This window comes from Diprion similis, chromosome 10 (genome assembly GCF_021155765.1).
Source record: "Diprion similis isolate iyDipSimi1 chromosome 10, iyDipSimi1.1, whole genome shotgun sequence".
NCBI classification, from domain to species: Eukaryota; Metazoa; Arthropoda; class Insecta; order Hymenoptera; family Diprionidae; genus Diprion; species Diprion similis.
The window spans coordinates 3355986-3379073 of NC_060114.1; the positions used below are offsets into that span (position 1 = coordinate 3355986).

At 39.4% G+C, this 23088-nt stretch overlaps 3 protein-coding genes across 7 annotated transcripts; 2 read left to right on the forward strand and 1 right to left on the reverse strand.

Moving 5' to 3' along the window:
- The first annotated feature begins 1899 nt into the window (after positions 1 to 1899).
- On the forward strand, positions 1900 to 12724 carry LOC124411379 (proton-coupled folate transporter-like). Its single transcript, XM_046890471.1, has 7 exons — positions 1900 to 1913; positions 2154 to 2284; positions 3218 to 3481; positions 11228 to 11577; positions 11876 to 12155; positions 12234 to 12416; positions 12486 to 12724. Exons 1-7 carry the CDS (start codon positions 1900 to 1902, stop codon positions 12722 to 12724), a joined length of 1461 nt encoding a protein of 486 aa, XP_046746427.1.
- Positions 12725 to 15468: 2744 nt separating this feature from the next.
- LOC124411380 (transient receptor potential channel pyrexia-like) lies at positions 15469 to 18009 on the reverse strand. Its single transcript, XM_046890472.1, is given in 5 exon segments — positions 15469 to 15703; positions 16757 to 16929; positions 16931 to 17233; positions 17342 to 17557; positions 17653 to 18009. Coding segments are annotated over 5 exon segments (1284 nt in total).
- A 537-nt stretch (positions 18010 to 18546) lies between these two features.
- LOC124411196 (melanization protease 1-like) lies at positions 18547 to 21545 on the forward strand. 5 transcript variants are annotated; one of them, XM_046890177.1, is made up of 4 exons: positions 18547 to 18694; positions 19795 to 19979; positions 20101 to 20661; positions 20981 to 21545. In XM_046890177.1, the coding sequence occupies exons 1-4, from the start codon at positions 18631 to 18633 to the stop codon at positions 21332 to 21334; spliced, it is 1164 nt and encodes a 387-aa protein (XP_046746133.1). In that variant the 5' UTR covers positions 18547 to 18630; the 3' UTR covers positions 21335 to 21545. The 5 variants fall into 5 exon arrangements, with proteins under 5 accessions (XP_046746133.1, XP_046746134.1, XP_046746131.1 ...); XM_046890178.1 differs by having other exon boundaries at positions 19798 to 19979; XM_046890175.1 differs by having other exon boundaries at positions 18547 to 18685; positions 19777 to 19979.
- The last annotated feature ends 1543 nt before the right edge of the window (positions 21546 to 23088 follow it).

A 23088-nucleotide genomic window follows, 5' to 3' on the forward strand; every position in this document is an offset into this window, starting at 1 on the left:
AAACTCTACCAAGAACTACGATAATCTGCGAAAAATTATTAAATTTTACAGAAATTATGGCCACAGGGTTAAAGAGAAGTGAAAAAAAAAAACTACGATAAGTTCGTAAAAGTACGATAATCTGTAAAAACTTCTACAACAAAACTACGAACGTGTCCCAAATGACGTAAAAATCGGAGAAAGTTTTCGCCAAGATATCCGACCCGTGAATTAAACACTGATGTACCATAAAATCCTCACTGTAACTCCTCATTGTACCATTTTTTATCAAAATGAAACAATAAATCACTACTATACAAAGTCTAGAACAAAATACTCTAACCGCAAACAACCTCCAACCCATTTATATGCCGGATATACTGTAAGTTGGATTTGACTGAGAGAAATTCACGAAGAGACCCTGCAAAGTGACCAAGATAAGGGAAAATAGCGAAGGGTTCCGGTAACAACTCTTAAACCCAAAATAAAGGATAACGAATTTATCAAATAGAAGAGTACGTAATATGGACAGAGTCAGAAAACAAGTAGCTGGTAGTTGGAAAAAAAAATCTTGTCTCAAAGGTGAGTCTTATGAAAAAACTAAAATTTGTTATCTCTCTGAATCAGGAATTCTGCGATTTTCTACAAGGAATTATGTCTATTCCAATATTTCGTGTGAGAAAAATGATCGCGTACATTCTACAATTATCTATGAGAAATGACGATGATCTACAAAAAAGTACGATAATCTTTAAAAAAATCTCTTTTTCGGCAACTGTGAATATTGAGTATAATAACAACTCATATCAACTTGACCATCATCCAGTTCTCAACCCCTCAAACTTCTTCCAAAATTCTTATCATATTCCTCGTGTAAAAATGAATATTTGTAAGGTATTTTTGGTGTTCTTTGGATTGGATGCTTTGTGAAGTTGAAAACTGTAATTGTTTATGCAGTTGATGAAAGTGATTCTTGACAAATTTTCGACACGTTTATACCAACGACACAAAGCTGAAAAACTGCTATTTAAAAACAATTTTTCTCAAGAATCTAACACGTCTAAATTCCGAAAACGTCGAAGTGGCAAAGTATATGAATTCTAATCCACGCTCGCGGTTATACACGTAGTGTTTACTTCGTTTTGCCGTGAGAAGTTGATATTTGCATCGTTTCAATGGTCTATGATGTTACAAGTTATTCATTCAAAGAGGTTTGTAGACAGACATAATTGACATAGTAATGAATAAAATCATCCGAGGAAACGGGGCTCGCATTCAAACATATTTTTTGTCTAGTTGAGTAACTGGACATGAATCTCCTGAAACTTGAAGAACAAAAATTATTGGAATCTTTTTGAATTGACTATGAACTCCTGTCGTAAAATTGACATATTATCAAAATCAGTAGTAAATTACTCGAAACTTACTAAAAAATGTTAAGATCAACTATTATAAATACGTGCATTATCAGTAAGGTTGAACATTTTTTAGCAAAAAGAAGGAAAAGAGAGAAGAAATGATTCAGATGCGGGTTCTAAAAATTGGATAATTCTTGAGCGATGAAACGCTCAAGTACTTTTTCCACCAAAAGCCACATGACATGCGAGATTTCTGAAAATACTTATACAAATCATTACTGCAAATTTTCGGAATCTTTAAAATATTTCCCAACCAATCAAAGATATTTAGAATGAACATTTTCATCTTAATATATGTACGTGCCAAGAAATTTTTTATACGGTATTACCAATATTTTCAAAATATATGAAGAAGTATTATCTAAATGCTGTGGGAATATTTGTCGTGAAGACGTTTGGCTTTGTTAGTGTTCTTGAAACATTTTTAAGGCATCGATGTAACGTAAACTTGTCTAATGAGTACAATTTGTTTTTTCACCTAAAAAAATAGTGCGGTATAAATATGCCGCAGTCAATGTAAATATAAAATTTGCATGTTCATTGGAGTTACGTACACACATGAACCTTTGATTCACCTGGACCCGAATATCCGTCATAACATCTAGTGAGTGTGACAAGTACGGAACTATTTCGAAGCAATTTTTTCTAAGAGCGGTATGAACTATAACAACAACAACAACACTTTTACGATTACGTACTTCATTTTACTTACAATTAGTAACAGTTTGCTCGATCGCAATTAGCTGATGATTGAAGACGGGATCGTGAAAAATTGCACGGAATAATTATAATGAGGGAAATAAGGGAACCGAGTGAGAAAAAAATGATCCGCTTCGTTATTTTGAGCTGTTCAATAGCTCTGTTAACTCTCGCGAAAACTTCCACAGGTTTGTGTTTGTTATATAAAAATTATTATTTAGAATTATCACCGTCGGATATTTGTGTGCCTTGTGGAAAAAATTTAAGAATATCCTCACAATCAATTAGTGAGTATATAAGTATGCTCATATTAGGGTGCTTCGTTTGAGGTGTCTATTTTTTTCGCTCCATTCACAGAATATCACTCTAAACATCTAAGAAAGAATTTTCACCAAAGATGAGTTGTCAATTTCAATTCTTAGTACTCGCTAAATGAATTTGAAATTTTCTCATTTATTTAACACGTGAATTTCAATTTTTTATCTTCACTTATCTATAGCAACGCGGCACTTCACGATATTCAAGGTATTACATAACAATCTTTGCTTTTTAAAAGCACCTATAGCGAATCTATGTTTTATGAACCGCCTTGCCAATAAAAAATCTTGAAGCTGATTTTTGCTCAAATTTCATGTTTTTTTTCATTTATCTCGTCAGTCACTAACTTGACAGCAAAATTGTATACGTTGTATTGCATTCACAAAGGTATTGTAATCACTAGTTTTCATCTAGGGGCCTCGATATTGCATAAAAACAGTCTCACGATAGCTCATTTTACTCCTCATTCTTTTCGCTTTGGACGAAAGTCCCTCATATATGCACTTATTTGCCCCTGAAATGCGGGAAATGTGGACTTAGGGACGAGTGTCAAAAACCACACATTTTTTCGACGATTTTCGGGATAGGAGTTGCCCTCCTCGATTGCGTCACAAAAGAGTTACGCACCGTCGAAGTTTCAACCCATTTCTTCGTTTGTTTATTTAATGTCGGGAGCAAACGGATGAGTTCGCTCGGTCGGTCAAGGTACTGCTATATCGCGTTCTATTCGACCAGAACTGCTTGACCGCCTAACGTAATACAAGCGATAAAAATCAAACTAAAGGATAGCAGTTTATTCACAGGTCTCATCTTCGAGGAGTTTATTGTGCATCGCACATGCCTAAATTCGATAGAGACAGATGACACTTCGAAGTGCAGTATTCACGGGAAAAATGATAGCACGGCAACCGAATTACATTTAAAAGCTGAAACTGAACAGTATGCGAGTATGATTGTGATGGCAAAGGCTATGATCGAAAGCTTACTGTCAGCTACCGTTTCCTTATTTCTCGGTCCTTGGAGCGACAAAGGTGGACGAAGACCTCTCTTGCTGGGAGGATTCATCGGTGAGTTCTATTTTTTTGCACCAGTTTTCAGCAAATCCGATGACTCACGTTTCAGGTAGTGATAAATATAATATTATGATGGATATTAGAGAATTAAACTTTGCATGAAATAGTTGATTACGTTGATCTGCAGGCATTATTTTCCCAATGTTCGTGAAGTTGGCACCGCCATATTGAAAATTTCAAAAAGCAATTGCTATGCTGAATTGTGCTACGCTTGTGCTCCATTTTGCTATATTCCGTAACTCAAAATCTTGAAGAACATAGTGAATATTTAAAAAAATTGATTTTTTACACCAGCACCGCCATTTTGTTTTTTTTCCAAATCAATGGTTGTGCTGGATTGTGCTGGATTTATACTGTGCTGTGCCGCAAACCGTGATTCGATACCACCAACCATTTTTGAATAATCGGTATTTGATAAACAAAATTGAGCACCGCAATTTTGATATATTTTTTTTCTTCAATTAATAGAGCTCAATTTGCGTTCACGTGTGCTGCTAAGCAAAATTAGCTCAGATATTGGCCCGAAAAAAAAAGATTGAATGCCAGGAGCTGAGACGTCGCAAGACCGGAAGGCAATTTTACAAAGTCATTCCATATTGGCAATTCGAATTTTCGAAACTCGTGCTGGGCTGTGCTAGTCAACCGCAAAAATTCTCCGCGATAAACCAAAGTCCTCAATGGACTTATGCGCCAGTTACGGCGGAAAATAATTTTCGAAAAATATATTCGATCTTATGAATTGGGATTTTTGAGACTTGTGTTGCGATATGCCAAGTGAGTACTGCAGCTTTCCATAACGACTCGGAGTGCTCAGACCGTCTCCTCGTAGTCTACCGGGCAAAAATGATTTCCAAAAAACTTGGATTTTCGAAAATCACAATCTCAAGACTTGTGCTGCATTTTGCCAGTTGAACAAGCTGCTCTCAAATAATGATATGAATTTTGGGGTCCCTTATTGTTAGTTATTTTTGATCACATGTCTCGAATGCCATTCTATACCTGTATCGACGTATGAGAGGAATAACATCTGCAACTATCTTGAATTCTACCAGAAAAACACTCTACATATCTCAAACACAAGGCATAGACTGTTTGAGAAACAAAATTTGAGATAGCGAATATTCCTCTTGTACCTCGATGTTTTAATAGTTGTTGGTAGCGAGACAAATTTGAATTTATAGCTTACAACGGTCAAAAGCGAGCAATTTACATGATGATACGGTTTGCATGGACGAGCGCGATGTTCGAAAAAGTTCAAGTCGAAACCAAACTTTCATGCGCCCTAGTTTTTAAGAACACAAAGATTTCACAAAGCGGCATCCACGTTACTGTTTTCGGAAAGTGTCCTGAATGCAGTTATACCTTTTCGGGAAAAATCATAAATGAACCGCAGAGTGGTGACGTTGTCAAAATGGAATGTTTGATGGAGGGATTCGATCCCTCAATTCAACATGTCAACAAACGACAATTGAAAGGAATTGAGAGGGTTGCTGTCGATATTCTGCTGTGGCTTAAGATATTCTGCCAGCAAGTATCTGGACAGGTATCTGCATCCTCTATACGAAAGAAAACTGTGACAGATTTTGACAAAGCACTCCTTGGAGCTATCGCTCAAGCATTTGCTCAACAGCCCAACTTAAAGCACTATTTGGATGTGTGTTTTCGATCGTTGACTAATCCTTTCAACACATGCAACGTACCACCTTGCCTTCTGCGACTCGACGTATGTCACTTTTCTAAGATGGTAGCTAGGTGGAACTGTTTTACCGACAAGGCAAGTGATGTGCGTAATTTTTACCTAAGAGCTGTAGCAATTTTACGAAAGCAAGAAGACTGCGATGAGTTCACTAAGATAGCCAAATCAATTTTCATCCTTGCTCTCAACGCTAACGGGGAAGCTGGCGGGTAAGCTAAGCTTTTTCGATTAATTCTCTCGACGTACATCAGAGGTGATCCATTGTCAGGTATGGGTGATCAGGATCTTGCTAAAAGTATTGATCAGGATGGGACCGATGAACCAATTTTGAATTCTAATCATCCAGAGAGAAGTGATTCGTATCGATGGGTCAGCACCATGTATCGCGAATGCACTGAATTGATAACCAATGAAGCCAAAACTGACGATATTAACGACTATTCTTGTCTTGCATTTGCTAAAAAGCTCAAAGCTCTATTGCCTTATTCCCTCTCTTTAGCGAGGTAATGCGGGGTGTGTTCAAATACGGATCTCCAAATGCTACTTCTGCGGCGGTAGAGTCCGAATTCAACGACCTGAAGAATCGCACGTTCAGGAACGTATCATTTCCTTTACGGGCGGACAAATTCGTTGGAAAGCACATTTTATCATTCTCCGGTAAAATAAAACTGGCATTAACTGGCAAGAATACGGGTAATACATCTGAAGATGTGTGTAAAAGAGTCAATGAAGCGCCTAGTCTAGTGCCTTTGGATATGTCTGAACTGCGAAGCAATGAAAGTATCGAAAAAACTCAATCCATCGATGATATTTCACCGGTTACTATCAAAAATCGGCAGATGAATTACGATATAATGGCTGAACTCAAGAGAGTCGACGAACTGCCTACTGCAGTTCCTCTGGATACGTCCAAGCAGCAAAGTAGTGAGAGTGTCGAAGAAACCCGATTCATTCGTAATATTCCCGTTCCTACCATCAGAGACCAGCAGGTAGATAACGACAAAGAGTATAGGAGAGAGTGGAAGGTCCCATAATCTCCAATGTATAAAAGCGTACCTCGATTTTCAGCACGCTCTGGTGGCTCAGAGGAAAAGCAAAGTATCCCTACTACGACTTTGGCGCTCCCTTTAAACCAGGGAATGTATGTACTACAATACGTGTATGTGCTACCGTTGAGTGAAGAATTCTTAAAACTTCTGATAATAAATTTTTTGCAATGAATTCTTCAGTCAACGCTGGTGTTACAGAACGATCTCATATTTTCCTCCATATCTGGCAGCCTATAAATATGTTTGCATGGATACAGAATATAAAGTAAGCATCGTACATACACATTTCTTCTATGATGTAATGTGAATTTAGTATAAGACAAAATTAATTAAATAAATGGCAACAAATCAAACACATTGTATCGAAATTATATATTTAAATAGTTAATCTTCAATACATAACATCAAAAAAAGTACTCATATTTAAAAAACGTAAATAATAATGTCAAATCTTAATAAAAATGTTTATCCATACATAATACTGTATCGTAAAGAATGGTTACATAAAATATTATATCAACTCAAAAACCTGTTGCATTTTTTGTTAGTTTCTACCAATACAACCATACACGAAAATCATTGTGTACATTTGTTTTCACAACATATGAAGATACGTGAGGACCCATCACATTCCCGCGAAAGTGAAGTTATGTATATTCATATTTACTTACAGTTGCTGTTTTTTTGGTAACGAGAAAACCGTCACTCGTTTGCCATTATTTATGCTTTGATTTTTTACATATTTGTTATTGTCACATAATTTGATGTCACAAGAAATTGGCATCTTTGGAAAAAAGTTCGTTTGTTACCCAATGTTTACTAAAAGAATATGGCGACCCTGTCATCACACCGACAATACTATATACATCACATGTTCACTGACGCTACACATACACGATATATTTTTCCTCTGAGCCGCTAGGGGCGCTGTAATAGGGCGATACGGGTACCTTCCGCTCTATCCTATACTCTTTGGATGACGATACAATCATTGAACTGGAAGAGATGAAGGCGGAACATAACTGGCGCAACAAAAATGATAAGAAAACAAAAAGATTTCGGTATGCTGATCCCTGCCCGATCTTCACCACATCATCTAATGGTTTGATCCACGGTCTTCTACACAGGTCTTGCAACTAGGCAAGAAGCTCAATAGGAGGCAGTGACTCCACTATTGAAGCAATATCCAGGTGGCGTTGCGATCGAGGGATGTATAAACATAACCTCTACAATTCTTGAACTTTATCATTCACGGTGACCGTTCTATTATTCTACGCGTTTTACCCGTTGTGAAGTTTTGATATCGACTAACATATCTATTGGTTTTGGATTTGTTAGTCATTGCATATCTTTCTTTTTCTTTCAAGGAACAAAATTCATAGAAAATATTATGTATCAGCGAGATTCTTGGGTTTGAATTCAACGCTCGTGTAAAGCGCATGCGTGACTATCGTTATCTTTGTCGCACCGGGTATCCCTCGATCGCAGCGACCCTAGCGGCTTGGCACGTCAAGAGGACCACGTCGAGATTCACAGTTGCAAGACCTGTGTATAAGACCGTGGTTTGATCCAAGGATACAAGCTGTGTGGTCACTGCATGTTTCTTAGTTTGTGGCGCTAAGAAGGCTCGTCCCGAGGGTTTTATAAGTGGGAATTATGATGTGCTATCCAATGAAGGAGTAGGTCAACTTTTAAAAGCCATCGAAAATGGCAGACATCCACCAAAACGGTGCTGCAGCCAACTTCCTATTACAGAGCTAAAGTATGGCTCTCTATAATTTATCGAAACTGATTGTGGGATCCTTCCAGCAGCACTTGCGAACTTTCCAGAAAACCTTCCGCTGTCACGGGACCGACAGTGCATTTTGACAGGTGTCATGGGTTACGTCGGCACTTACAATTTTAAATCGGTTGGTTATTACACTAGTTACGTAAGATCAGACAAACGATGGCTATTATGCGATAATAGTCCATAAAAGCCAAAACCTACATGGGTGAACAATGATGAACAAATCGCAGCACCCATGTGCGTAAACGTAATCACATGACTGAAGGTGAGTGAGAAAAAAGATTGATAATTCAAAAAAAGAGGGCATGATACTTACACACAACGTACCATAATAAATAACAAACAACGTTGACCATCAATCTTAAAGTACACGAATAATCAAGTCCATACTATTACTGCGTCTATCATATTTATTTATTATTACATATACAAGAAATGAATAGATAAATAAAGAAATACAGAAATTTCAATAAATAACATATAAAAAAAAAAGTATAACATGCTACACGTGGCTAATAAGTACATGAATAATCAAACCCATCCATTATGATCTTTAATGATTATTACACGTACAAAAAATACAAAAAATATCATAAATGTTTTAAAAAAATAAAATACAAAAAAAAATATCACATGTTATCCGTAGTTAATGAGTACATGAATAATCATAATCATATATCATATATCATAATCCATCTATTATGATCTTCAGTCAGTATTACACGTAGATTAAATACAAAAAAATGAGGAAAAATGAATAGAATACAAAAAAAGGTGTAACATGCTACGCGTAGATAATAAGTACAATAATTGAACTTACATCACTATGCATATATACTATGTTCAATCATTATTATACTCACAAAAAAAAAATTTAAAAATATGTTAAAAAATAAAAATGTATAAATAATATCCAAAGAAGTACAATAGCGTGCATACATAATAAGTACAAGGATAAACAAACCGATATTACTATAAATACATGTATTATGATTAATCAAAAAAACAAGAGAAAAAAACCAAGATGTTAACGATGTGATATTGTATTATTAGAATGATCGAAAAAAAATTTAGGATTCACACACATTGAGCTAGATCAAAGATCCTTTTTCTATATGAATTACGACTGCCATTGCCACACAAGATTGTAGTTCACCTGACAACAAGAAGTATGTCAGTATCAGAAATCATCTTGCGTTGCTTGACGAATACCGAGCGATATATTCTAGAAATCATTGACGTAACAAATTTGTACATCCATAACTGAATAGAGGACTTGATAATTCAATTTTATTTTATTATTGACAGATAGCGACAGACAGACCGATTGAGGGACGGACATAACGATAGATACACCGACTCCTTTCAAAAAGCGGAGAGACGGTCCGAGCATTCCGAGTCATAATGGAAAGTCGTAGTACTTACCTAACACAACTCAGCACATGTCTGGAAATTCTGAATTTCAAAAATCCCAAGTTTTTTGGAAATGGTTTTTGCCCGGTAGACTACGAGGGGACGGTCTGAGCTCTCTGAGTCGTTATGGAAAGCTGTAGTACTCACTTGGCACATCGCAGCACAAGTCTCGAAAATCCCAATTCATAAGATCGAATATATTTTTCGAAAATTATTTTCTGCCGTACTTGGCGCATAAGTCAATTGAGGACTTCGGTTTATCGCGGAGAATTGTTGCGTTCGACTTGCACAGCCCAGCACAAGTTTCAAAAATTCGAATTGCTAATATGGAATGTTTTTTTTAAATTGCCCTCCGCTCTTGCGCCGTCTCAGCTCCTGGCATAAAATATTTTTTTTTTGGGCCAACTTCTGAGCTCATTTTGCTTAGCAGCATACGTGAGCGCAAATTGAGCTCAATTAATTGAAGAAAAAAAAAATATATCAAAATTGCGGTGCTCAATTTTGTTTTCCAAATACCGATCACTCGAAAATGGTTAGTGGTATCGAATGACGGTTTGCGACATAGCGCAGCACAACCATTGATTTGGAAAAAAACAAAATGGCGGTACTGGTGAAAAAATCAATTTTTTCATATATTCACTCTGTTCTTCAAGATTTTGAGTTACGGAATACGGCACAACGGAGCACAAGCCTAGCACAATTCAGCACAACAATTGCTTTTTGAAATTTTTAAAATACTGGTGCCAACTTCACGAACGTGGAAAAAAACCGTTTCTAATTACAATGACATCCGACGACGTATTGTTAATTTTTAAGGTCTGAACACTCTTCGAATCTCATGAAATCATTCGAATTCTAATATTCGATGTGACGCGAAGCTCTGAAACCCCTGAAATGTTATGAAATCCTCAGGAATTCTTCGAGAACTTACGTAACCCTTTTAAATGTTATAATAAAATGTTTTGACATCATGTGAAATTATTCGAAATCTTTGAGATCGAATAAAGCCCCTGAAATTCTATGAAATCTTTTTGGAACCTTAGGGATCCTCTGAAATCACATGGAATTCTGTCAATTCTTCTGAAATCCATTGTAATCTCATAGACGAGGGATGGCTAACTTGATCAGATTCGAGATCTACTGTTCACTGTTCAGACTCTGTGTGATCGGCCGATCTCAAATCTTCCCCACAGAATTGAATGAAATGTTTTTTGACAGACTCGTGGATTTTTTGTTTGCCTTGTCTGTAAAATCATCTGAAATCTTTTAAATCTTCAAAATTATACGAAGTTTACTAAATCCGATAAAAACTGTTAAAATCCATTGAAGCCTTGTAAAACGGTACGAAATGTTTAAAAATTTCGTGAAATCCTGCAAAATTCTATACAATCTATAGAAGTTGTGTGACATGATATGAAATATTAGCAAATCTTAGAAATCACATAAAACCCTTGAAACTTTATGAAAGCTCATGCAATCTTTCAAAGGACTTGAAATCCGTTGAGACCGCATAAAATTTCTGAAATCTCTGACATTTTTAAAATTTTTGGAAACACATGGAATGGAAATTATAACTGACGAATTCCATTGACTATTATTGGCTAAACTATTCGTCGGTTAATGTGTTAACACCAGATTCCAAGGTTGTATAATTTTCCGAACTTTTCACTGCACGGTGTCAGGGATTTCATGTTTTCGTTACCTACTAGATTGATTTCCATGGAATTTACACGAATAATTGATTTTCGGGAAAATTTAAGAATACAGCATGTAGAATCGCGTGTTTGATCCAGGTTATACGGTGATGTTCACGATGCTCTCCTTGATGTGCCGTTGGGACATAAATCCTTGGTATATGATAATTCCCTCGATCCCTGGATTCATCCCCGGAGGAGTGAGCACAGTATTATTGGCTGGAATGTGTTACATATCCGATTCAACCAAAGAAGAACAAAGAACGCCCCTAATGGCTTGGATGCAGGCTGCTGTCGTCGGTGGAACAATCTTGGGTACATTTGGAGGGCCTGTCATATCGACAAACTGTGGCTACACAACTGTTTTCAGCATAGGCGCGATCTGTTGTGCATTGTCGACACTAGTAACTTACTTCGCTATTCCTGAATCGGTCAAGTCTGCGACTAAGGTGGGTTCACTAATTTTTTTACATATTGGTCCTGGGCGGTCTTGGAGTATTGCAGAGTAACTCCGTTACCTCGTTTCAGAGGGAAATGGAGATTTTATGTGCCTACACTGAATACTTCGAAAATTTTCCAACTACATTTCGTGATCAGACTGACTATAGGAATATTTATTCAGGTCATTCGATGTTGACGGAACTCTCAAACATACCTCTCCGTGCAATTACGCCATAAAACAGCACCTACAACATATTAATTGGAAACTGTGAAAGAGGACATTCCAAATGTATTGTATTTCCGCAGGAGTCACATTTACGTGGACTGTTCGACGTCTCCCTTGTGCGGAAGCTTGTTACTAGTTTCGTAGTTAAACGGGACGGCTTTCATCGGCCTGTTGCCTGGCTTGCGATATTCATCATCACTTGGAGCGCCTTGCTTTTCGGAGGAAGTATGAGCATAGGCTTTCTGTTCACAAAAGCGTGTCTGGACTGGGATGTTGCACAATACTCTTACGCTACTGGCGTTGGTTATCTGCTGAACATCGCAGCCTTGTGTGGAGCTTCTCTATTCGGAACAAGATTAGGTGACAATTATTCCTCACACCAGAACATAAAATTCATTTTGCAACATCTCGCATCGACCGATGTCATTGGAATTCCAGGCATTTCGGACACAACGTTGGCCACTCTAGGCCTCGTCTCAAGCTTCAGTTTTTCGCTTGTGAAAGCTTTCGTATGGACAGACTGGCACATGTATCTTGCAGTGTCAATTGGAATGTTCGTTGGAATTGTGCCACCAGTTATGCGATCCATCTTATCGAAATCAGTGCCGCCTAGTGATATTGGTGAATTTTTTGTTTCTTTGGTGGATCAGTCTCGACGCTGAAACGGATGATATGTTTCCTGATTTTCAGGTACTGTGTTGTCGCTGACGGGGCTTTTGGAAACATTGAGTCCAATGGTCGGAGCGCCGCTATTTGCGTTGATATTCTCCCATTACTTACCACCGATATATCCGTCGCCAGTTTACCTTGTTTCCGCTGCTGCGTTAGCGTTGTTGGTACTCTGCACAGCGTGCATCGAAATATTGATGAGGAGGTCGTGTAACGTGCAATCTTACACTGCCACCTCGCAAAAAGAGACGGAAGAATAGCCTGATGACTCTTACTCAATTGCACTCACGACTTACTCGGATATTGTTGTAACAAAATGAAACAGTTTTTGTCTGTAATAGTTTGTTTCGAGTATTCATCACTTTTGTTTATATGAGATTACCTATTCAATGATCTCTTGTAGGGTAAAAAGACTGTTTTGTTTGTGATATTATTTCAAACAATAGTATGTAGTAATATGTTATTCTCTCCATTTTCCTTTCGCACAAAGCAAGTTTAATAGAATCGTGTTCCAATTGATAACGAATAATCGAAGAGATGACTTCTAAACTTCCATTTATCACCACAAACCCTCGAAAATGAATTTTCGTACAGTTCGTGCTAATCTGAAAATAAATTGCCTGCTGTTTCAAACGTCTGAATTGAATTCTGGAACTCTAAGATCGGAAACAAAATCAGCAGCGTGCAGCAGCCTAAAAAATTCCGGAGTATCAATTTGGCGGAGTTTCGGACTAGCCCTAGGAAGATTGGTCCGCCATTTCGGAATCAAAAAGTTTGTATATAAAATCAAAACTAGTACACGCAACAACACCATAGGTAGTACAACTTTTGGGATTTGGTATGAGTAATACAAAAAAATCGCAGATTGATAATTTTTTATAAAATTGAGCCAGTTCTCCGAAGTTTACTATCCACTATTTTGGTATCTGTTGGTGAAAAAAAATCAATGAATAACAGAGGTATGAAGAGACACGTTCTTGATACCAACAGGTCAGTAACAAAACACACCTGTTTACTTTCAACCAAACAGAGCTTTTGCAGGTAAAATCGGATACAACCTTCGAAATGTTGGAAAACGATAAATATTTTGGTCCCACGAGTGGCTTTGCACATGGTGCAGACATTTGGAATTAAAGGTGACGTTTTATTCTGATTGCAATTGTGACAATTGTTCATGTGAACACGCTGTGTGGACACATATGCTCGTAATTTGACGAGGTGCCAGTTCGTCACTTAAGTGAAATAACTCAGAGAGAGGCAAAAATATACGGCTTGTGGTGTCAACAATGTATTTAATTCAGCGCTGTAACTATGGATTATGGCGCTCGGGGCTGGTCGAAAAGCCAGCGCTCCCGTTCTAAAAATGAATTTATCGGGACTTCGCCGTTGCAAAATTGTCAATTACCGATTCTCTTCGGAATGGATTAAATAGCTGGATTAAACAAACGTCATTGTCCAGTAAAAGAACGCAAGTAATTTTGTATTAGTTTTGACTTACTCAAACTGCGTTCGCAAGATGCTACGGGAACTGGCTTGGTTAAAAATATTATGAAGACAATTAGGACGTTGTCGTATGCCGCTGTAAGTTACCATTTATGAATCAAATTTAGCAAGTACAGATGTGTTGTTTGTTGCATTTCGGACTTTGTTGCGTCAGGGACTACCGAAATAGCTACATACTGAAAGCTATGGACCTCCGAAATGATTTCCCCTGAATCTATGTCCCTATTACGTATCATAATGCAATCAACCGCATGTTTCTGTGAAACTTCCACATCCATTTTGGATAAAGATTCTCCGCTTAAAAAATCAAAATCATCCGATACGTCATTTAACACCCGAAGACGTGTTCCTAGTGGCGATGCTATTACATCGACGTCTTCGTTTTTGTTCCACTGCAACATTTCGATTTTCACGAGATATTTTTTAGTATGATACCCTGGTACCCGCGCTACTAAAGCTGATATCGTCCAGTTTTTTATTTTTTTTATTTTGCAAAACGGTGCCTCGTGTAGAAGGGTGCCGGGGGCAAGCGCTCCGCTCGGCCATCCTTAGCTACGGCGCTGATTCATTTACTGCTATACCATAGACTTATAAGGATGACTGCGTGGTCTGTGCATCGAGCTGAAGCCCTAATCAGAAAGAGAAAGCAAAAATGGAAGTCCGACTTTTCACTCTAATCGGTCACTTGGCGGGACCTTAGAGCATAGAAACACGAGCGAAGAATGGTATACCCTTTAGTGTAAGTGGAAAACTGCATAGAGAGAGAAGTAGTAACACTACATTCTTTCTCTGTCTCGCAAGCTCCGATTGGCTGACTTACGCCAGCGCTCCGAGCACTTCCATAAAGCTTGTACCCAGTGCTTTGCCTAGGCATGGGCCCACGGGGTGCTGGCACAGGTCGCCATGAAGAGGGGGGCGCATTCAAGCTCAAAGTTCGTTTTTTTGACATGATAACGTCTTATAAATCGATGATCGCCGGCTGCACTCACGAAAAAGCATGACTCATGGTAACGTTCTGCCTGAGCCGAGCGAAGCCTTCGACTCGTTCCGCCTGAGCCGAGCGTGCAAGCGAGAGCGAGGCACGAAAAAAATTATCGAAAAAATTGTAATTTTCAATTCACTCCTTCTTTGTATTATACAAAATAATGATAATTCAGTGATAATAATTCAATTTAATTCATAAAAGTATGCAATTTTTCATCAATGTTTTCTTATGACGGTATCACGTAAAACTATCGTCTGTAAACCGACTTTACAGACAACCCGTTTTTTTCCTTCAAGATTATTAATTCTAGAGTCAATTCTCTCGTTGCCATTTACAATCCCCCCCCCCCCCCTCCTCAGGGCAAAGAGGGACTCAAATTGCTTAGTTTTTGGCTCATACCACCTGACATGGAAATTATAAATTGGAATTCAAATGGCATTCAGTCAAAGCACACTGAGATTCTCGAGCTGCTAAATGACTGTGACGTACTGTGCCTCTCCGAGACCAAGTTCTCGATCACAGGTCCATAACCCTGTGGAACGTCCTGGATGGCGTGGTGGTTCTGGGAACGATACTTCTGTTGGAGGCCAAACGGGAGGACACAAGAATCCATCCGGAACCAGGCAGGAGAAGCGTTCCTGACCTCACAATATCCACAAACGATATCGGTGTGATCGCTCGCTGGTCCAGACTAGAAGACGTTAGAGGCAGCGACCATTTCTCAGTCAAAGTCTCCCTAGAGGGGAGTGACCTGCACAAAAAGGACACACTCAACAGAATCGGAATTAAGAGGGTACGGACGACGCGTCCTAGTTGCTTCGATTGATGAAGTTTATTTTACAACTTTTGTCTGCGGATGTGTAATGTTTACTCTTCAGGACCTTAGGACGTTCGTACAACGGAGTTGGATGCGTACTAAATGGATCCACCGGCATTTTTATGCAAGAGTGATTGAATGTAGTGCTCTTATGCTCCGACATTTCAGAACTCGCAGGCAACTAAATGCTTACACCTCTGCTACTTGGCTAATTAATGGTCGTGTAGACGTCGCCATGGAAACTGGGCCTGTCCATTGCATCCACCTTTCTACGTCAAGCTGGAAAAGATTGCATATTTCATCAATAATATGGCTTGTTAATATTAGTTGATATATAGGTGTGGGATGCCTGTTCCGATGCTATGATCACATTCAACGAAGATCATTTGGCAGACGAGTTGGCTTACATAGTGGAAAATAATCTGCTTCTGCATGCCGTCAGCCAGCAACTCTCGAAAAAGAATTCCGTGGATCTAATATATGGCGCAAAAGTGGATAATATTTCACTATTAACGATCCCGGGTCAAGATGCTGCGATAACTTTGCAAGATAGTCAACGATTCGGAACAAAGTTGTTGGTGAGTATTCATAGTCCATCCTGTAACTTAAGCTTCACACAGCTAATCACTATCCGTTCTGCTCCATTTCTTGGGCGATGAGTTCAACTTTTTTAGTCAACACGTCTAATTGCGTTCCCAATTTAGTCGAGCATTTCTTCAGGTCAGCAACTAATTCAGTAATTTGATGCCTGCTATATTCGCTGGTCGAGGGAAATCTCTGAAATTTGCTCATTCTTATGTCTCCAGCACTCGTACTAATCAAGCTTTGATTTGACGGGTATCTGGGTACTCTGCTGCGAAGTTTTTTTTGGCAATCGAGTGATATACAGCTTTTGCCAAGTCTCTTGGGAGACATTCATCTCTGGGATCATTAGGGCGAATGTTTACACCGCAGTGATGTGGGGGGCGCAACAATAAGGCTCCTTACCGAAATATCCTTACTATGTTCATCGAGGTATAATCCAAAAGTCTTGAGAATAACAAACTTTCCAAGTGCGCCACCAGCTCAGCTCTTCTAATCAATCTCTCTAAGCCGGCACAGCGCTGCAGCTCTTGTATGTCAGAAACGGCCAGACCTACCAGTAAATTTGTCAAAATCACAAGTGACCAATACAACGAAAACCAAGAACATGACGTGCATAGTAGCACCACGCGCGATTGATTCATTCTCGCCACTCCAGAACATGTCGTCAAATTCCAATTCTCCCGACATCATTACTATTGTTTTTATCAATCCCACCCCTGGATTCGCGAATGACTTGTAGTCCTTACAAATCACTGTAAAACCTAACGAAAAACCGATTCTTAAACATAGATAGGCACCAAGGAATTTAAAAAAGTTTACCGCGACTTGTGTGAACATTTGTATATAAAGGCCAAACATTGGAAATCGGCCAACGACTATCTATAAAGTTTTTTGCATGCTAGCGTACATGTGAATCCAAGTACAGGCCAGTAAAGGAATTTATTCCACGTGACCAATTCCATGTAGAATGTTAGGATAATGTATTGCTGACTGACCTCTGGAATTTTGTGCATCCCACGGCGCTCCGGCTTCCAGTAGTAGCTTCGTGCAATCTGCGCTACCTTCTTCCGCAGCTAAGTGCAAAGGCGTCGATCTTGCACTTCCAAATTGTACCCTCACATCTGCACCGTAGTTCAACAAAAGACCTACGCAACGTGCCGAGCCTAAACTAGCTGCAACGTGCAACGGCGTTTCTGTGTAAACCTGCATACAACAAATCCAACAATGTCGGTGAAATATGTACAACCATTATGGACGATAGGCCATAATTATAGAAAGCTTTCGTCCTCTAAAGTTACCACTGAATTATTTGGAGAAGCACCCGCCCTTAGTAGCTCTTCTACGCAATCGCTGGCTTCGTTTGGGACTGCATAGTGCAGCGGAGTTTTCTCATGTTCCATGCTGTTCCCCGACAAACCAGCATCGACATTGGCGCCAGATTTCAGCAGCAGCTTGACGGACTTGACATCCCCAGCTGCTGCGGCACAGTGTAGCGGAGTGCACTTTCTGTGCGCGTCCCACTTTTCGGGGTTGCTATTATGCTTCAACAACTCTTCGATTATTTCAACCGAACCCGAACATGCAGCCAAGTGTAGGGGCGTTCTGTGAAAATATTGAATCGGCAATTCTTCCAATATCCAAGTAATACTACTCATTTTATGTAATTTACAAACCTGCCGTCACCGTCGCAAGCGTCAACTCGTGCTCCGCTCTGCGATATTGGTCAAATCCATAGAACACCGATAACCTGTTGACCTTTACGCACCGCCACGATCGAGCTGTAAGTGTCAGTTATTTATACGTCAAGTTCGAAAACAAAATCGCAACATTTCGTTATCTATTCTACAATGAAAATCATTCCACAGAGAGTACGTAAATGTGTAATTATAAGATTAACACGCGGCAGGAAATTTGTCCTCAGTCTGTCTTTGTTGGTCGTATCACCGATGACGATACAAACGCGATAGTTGAGGTCAACCGCTCCATCCGCATCCATCGAAACCTGGAATACCCCATCGCGAGCCAAGTTCTCGTATTTAACCGGCAATCTGCTGTTGAGAGTCCCACTGTCATCATCGAAATCTGTCAGAGGTCCCGTTCGTGAAAGACAAAAGCCGCCGGTGCAGCGTTGATATTTCTCTTCTACGACAAGCCGCGTACTCGACACTCAATCATATCGCACTCATTATCAAATTAAAACATCGCGGCTAGTTGCTTGTTTAGCCTCGATCGGGATTTACCGGGTATTCTTTTTGCGACACATCGGCCAACTACGGATGATGCTGTTCTACTTGGGAATTATCTTCCTTGCGATTTCGGGATCCAATGGACGTGAGTATGTTTTGAAAACGAAAGCTGCAGGCGTTGGCTAACGGCAATTAACGTTCGGAAAAAAAAAATTTTGGACACGTGAGAATGTGTGTCTACACATGTGATCTACAAGTAATTAGTTTCCAATAACAGGCGCGGTACTTAAGAGCGTCCTTTGAAAATATTCCAATTCTATATATATACTTCACAGCGAGCTAACGTATAACACTGCTGAAAATGTTCGTGTGATAAAACATAAGATTTTGTGAGGGAAAACAACGGTATAACTTTATACACGATTTATCTTGTAAATCGGAGAAAAATGTTTAAAAAATCAGGTAATAAATTACAGAAGTACGAATCATCAAATATACTACTAGATCTGAAGTATGATAATATCTCAAATATAGTATATCTGATGATTCGCGGGTTTGTGAATCATTACGTGATTTTTTACGTATTTTTATCGAATTTCCAAGATGAATCATGTAATAAATGACAAGTTTATTTCGGTCATAACATTGTATGATTTAAGGCATGGTCATTTTTATAACACATATTCGTAACGCACAAACGCAACATTTATATGATCAATGCACTATAAATGGTGATGGAACTTACAAAATAATTTTACCTGTACAAATAACATTTCCAGATAATATTATAACGTTATGTACCATAATGGCGTTTACCATCAAAACTCGTTTCCTTGGAATGTAGTCATAATCATGGAGTAGCCGAAATTTGTAGAGATGTTTTTCGTAGTTTGTTACTTGAAATGGCGACGGAGAAAACTAGATTTTCACCCCGTAGTTCGCGAATTATTTTCCCGTTGGTTCATTTTTTTGAAATTCGTAAATGACCTCACAACAGGTACATAACTATACGTCGAAATACTTGCTTGTCCATCTCTGCGATCACCCAGCTTCCGCAGAATCGGACAAATACGATGCATGGGCAGAGGTGTTGATTTGATTGGGTTCTAGCGTACTAATTACCCATACAATTTGTTAACAAATAATTATATGATAACAGATCGCGCATTGATGGACAACGCTGCCCTATCAGCTATTTCTCTTGGAAGGGTAACGGCTTTTCATTTGACGTTTCAGAAGGGTTTTTTCCCTCAGAAGAACCATGCCAGACCGTCTCGGGTACCACAGGCGACTGCGTCAACATCAACCATTGCGATCAGCTTCGGCAGCTGTTAAATCAACGCCGACCATTGCCAAGCTCAACCTTCAGTATTCTACAAAAATCCCAGTGTGGATTCGAGGGATTTATGCCGAAGGTTTGCTGCCCACGGAACACGCAGGTATGCACGATATTATATAAGTATATACCTGTATTCACAACCCGCACAAACGGTCGCGTCGCTCCAACGTCTACAACAATTGTACGCGTGTGTTTAATGCTTGTAATTTTACAACGAATAGCCTGCACCGACGACGACGAACGTCACAGACGTACCAAATGTTAGTAACGAAATTCCATCGCCACCGGACGTCACGAATCATCCGAATCTGCGATTGCTCGACAACGTACGTTGCGGACCGATTATCGAGCCGAAAATCGTCGGGGGCAATAAAACTACGGTCTTTGAATTTCCGTGGATGGCATTGATCGCATACGACGTCGGGAAAAGATATCCCGAGTTCAGGTGTGGAGGTTCCGTGATTTCCAAACGATACATCTTGACTGCCGCCCATTGCGTTACCCATCTGAAACACCGGCTCCGGTTGGTGGGCGTTCGAATAGGTGAACACGACCTCAGCACAGAGCGTGATTGTGACGTGGAGGAAGGGGTCGAAATCGCCTGCGCCGACAAGTATCAGGACTTTTTGGTCGAAAGGTCTCACCCCCATCCTGGATACGTTGGGCAACGAGCTCACGATATAGCGCTCATCAGAATTAACGGGGATGCTAATTTCCAACCGGCCAGCGTCCGGCCGATTTGTTTACCGATTGGGGAGGCCGCGAGGGTCCAGCGACCAAAGGTAAGCGGTCCTCTATATATTGTTATTTCTTAGTAAAATAATGGCACGACACAGATAAATTAATGTTGAATCGGTTTATTAATTAATGTCGATGTTACGATCATGAAATATTTTCAAAGAGAGAAATAAAAGACTTTGTTTCTCCAAAACGACAGTCGTTCCCAAGAGACTCCTTTTACATTCTTCAGACGGTTAGATTTAAGGGTCTAAAGGGAGATACGTAACAATATTATAAAATAGGTAACCATACGCGTTCTGGAGTAATATTCTCTCTGCACGATGCTACAGGTAAATGATTAATACAAGTTATTTCCACCAGGTAATCGTTACTGGATGGGGTGTGACCGAGTCGGGTACCAGAAGTGAAAATCTGCTGAAGGTGAAGGTGCCGGTGTTGTCCCATTCCATGTGCGCCAATTTTTACAAGAACGAATGGATTGATATATCGTACAGGCAACTATGTGCCGGTGGTTCACACGGAATGAACTCCTGCTTAGGAGACAGCGGGGGTCCCATGCAATTTCCGGGATCATATATCAACGGCCGACCGAGATATATTCAGTACGGAGTCGTCAGTTTTGGACCAAAGCCTTGCGGAATCGAAGGATTCCCCTCGGTCTACACGAGCGTCCCTTACTACATGGACTGGATCCTTGACACAATGACCGACTAATGTCGAACACCTTTTGTATGAGTAAACTGAAAGAAGCGCATGATTCCACGGTACGATTTGCAATCAGGTTGTACTAACTGAAAATGTATTTTTAGATGACGGTGGTTGCGGTGGGGAGGTATTTGTAAAAAATTCATGCGAATCGTGTATAAGGCTTGGCCCTGCGTGGTAATAATGTGCAGTTAAATACGTTCCCTCTCTATGCCGCGACATGCATATACACAACATATCTATGCACCATTTATGCGATACTGTGGAATGCATCATACTTTTTGGCAATTGCAGCGAGCACGTATCAATCAACATTTGTACCCCGCTACGAGGTAATCCTTTATAATTAGTTAACCCAATTAATTTGTTCACTTCATTATTATATTAATAAAACAATACTTCACAACTGTCAGTGTTTAAATCGTCAAAAATTATTATGAGGCAATGAACGGATGCCCTCGACTGCGGTAATAACACTTTAGAACACATGATATTAAAGTCTTGAATCGCATTCAAAGACTTTCTAATTTTTATCCTTAAAAGTAGAAATATTAATAATTGTTCGCATGTGTGCAATGTATAATTTATTCGATTGAAGAGATTACAAAATTTGATAAGATTTTGTCAGCAAGGACACTTGGTTCTTTTATGGTTGTTGAGACACTGTTGCACAGATGAATTATACCTCTAATAAGTGTGTGATTGAAATGTTTGTTAAAATTGCACTAAAGCGTAAAAGCATATTACCGATGTTGGCGAGTGTAGTAGTTAAATAAGTAGTAGGAATGCTGGAATTAGACAGCAGCAATGCTGTGGTTGTATGAATGTATTTTGCTGCGAGTTGCGACAGTGAGATGTTTTCATTCCTCGGATGTACCGACCGACCACCAGAGGGCATCGTTTACGCGAATACGATCGCGCGAGCGGCGCGAGGGCACTTGTTAGGACTTGTTCTCGGAGCGTCGCCGGAATCGGCAGTAGTCTGCATATAAGTTGTCTGTGGTTGTCTGTGGGAATCGGTCGGGAGAGCGTAGGAAAAAGAGAAGTAAGGGTGGATCGCAAGATGGCGACCCCACGGTCAGACGTCAAAGCATAGATGAAAGTTTTTGACGTGATAACGTTTTATAAATCGATGAACGCCGGCTGCACTCACGAAAAAGCATGACTCATATAGTAACGTTCCGCTTGAGCCGAGCGTGCAAGCGAGAGCGAGGAACGAAAAAAAATTATCGAAAAAATTGTAATTTTCAATCCACTCCTTCTTTGTATTATACAAAATAATGATAATTCAGTGATCATAATTCAATTCAATTCATAAAAGCATAGCAATTTTTCATCAATGTTTGCTTATGACGTTATCACGTAAAATTATCGTCCGTAAACCGACTTTACAGACAACCCATTTTTTTTTTCATTCTAATCCGATCTTCATTAATTATGTTTTGTGATGAAATCGCAATCTGACAAGTGGTGTTTGACTACTGATTACATTGTATACGAAGTATACAAGATTTTGTATTCTTTCATGGGGATGCCGTGTATCGGTCAAAGGCATAAAATGCACTATACTACATAGCACCGCTCAAATATTTCCGCGGGTGGCGACGTCAAGCGTGCATTTAGAGAATTGAATTCCTGGCTTCAAAGTTGTTGTCATGTATGTATGTATTCACGACCGTGGCTAGTGCTTTGTTTCCTCATTTCCATGGACAACAGCGTCTGTTTTGTTTGTGTTATTCCCCGATGTTTATACCCGCTACGTA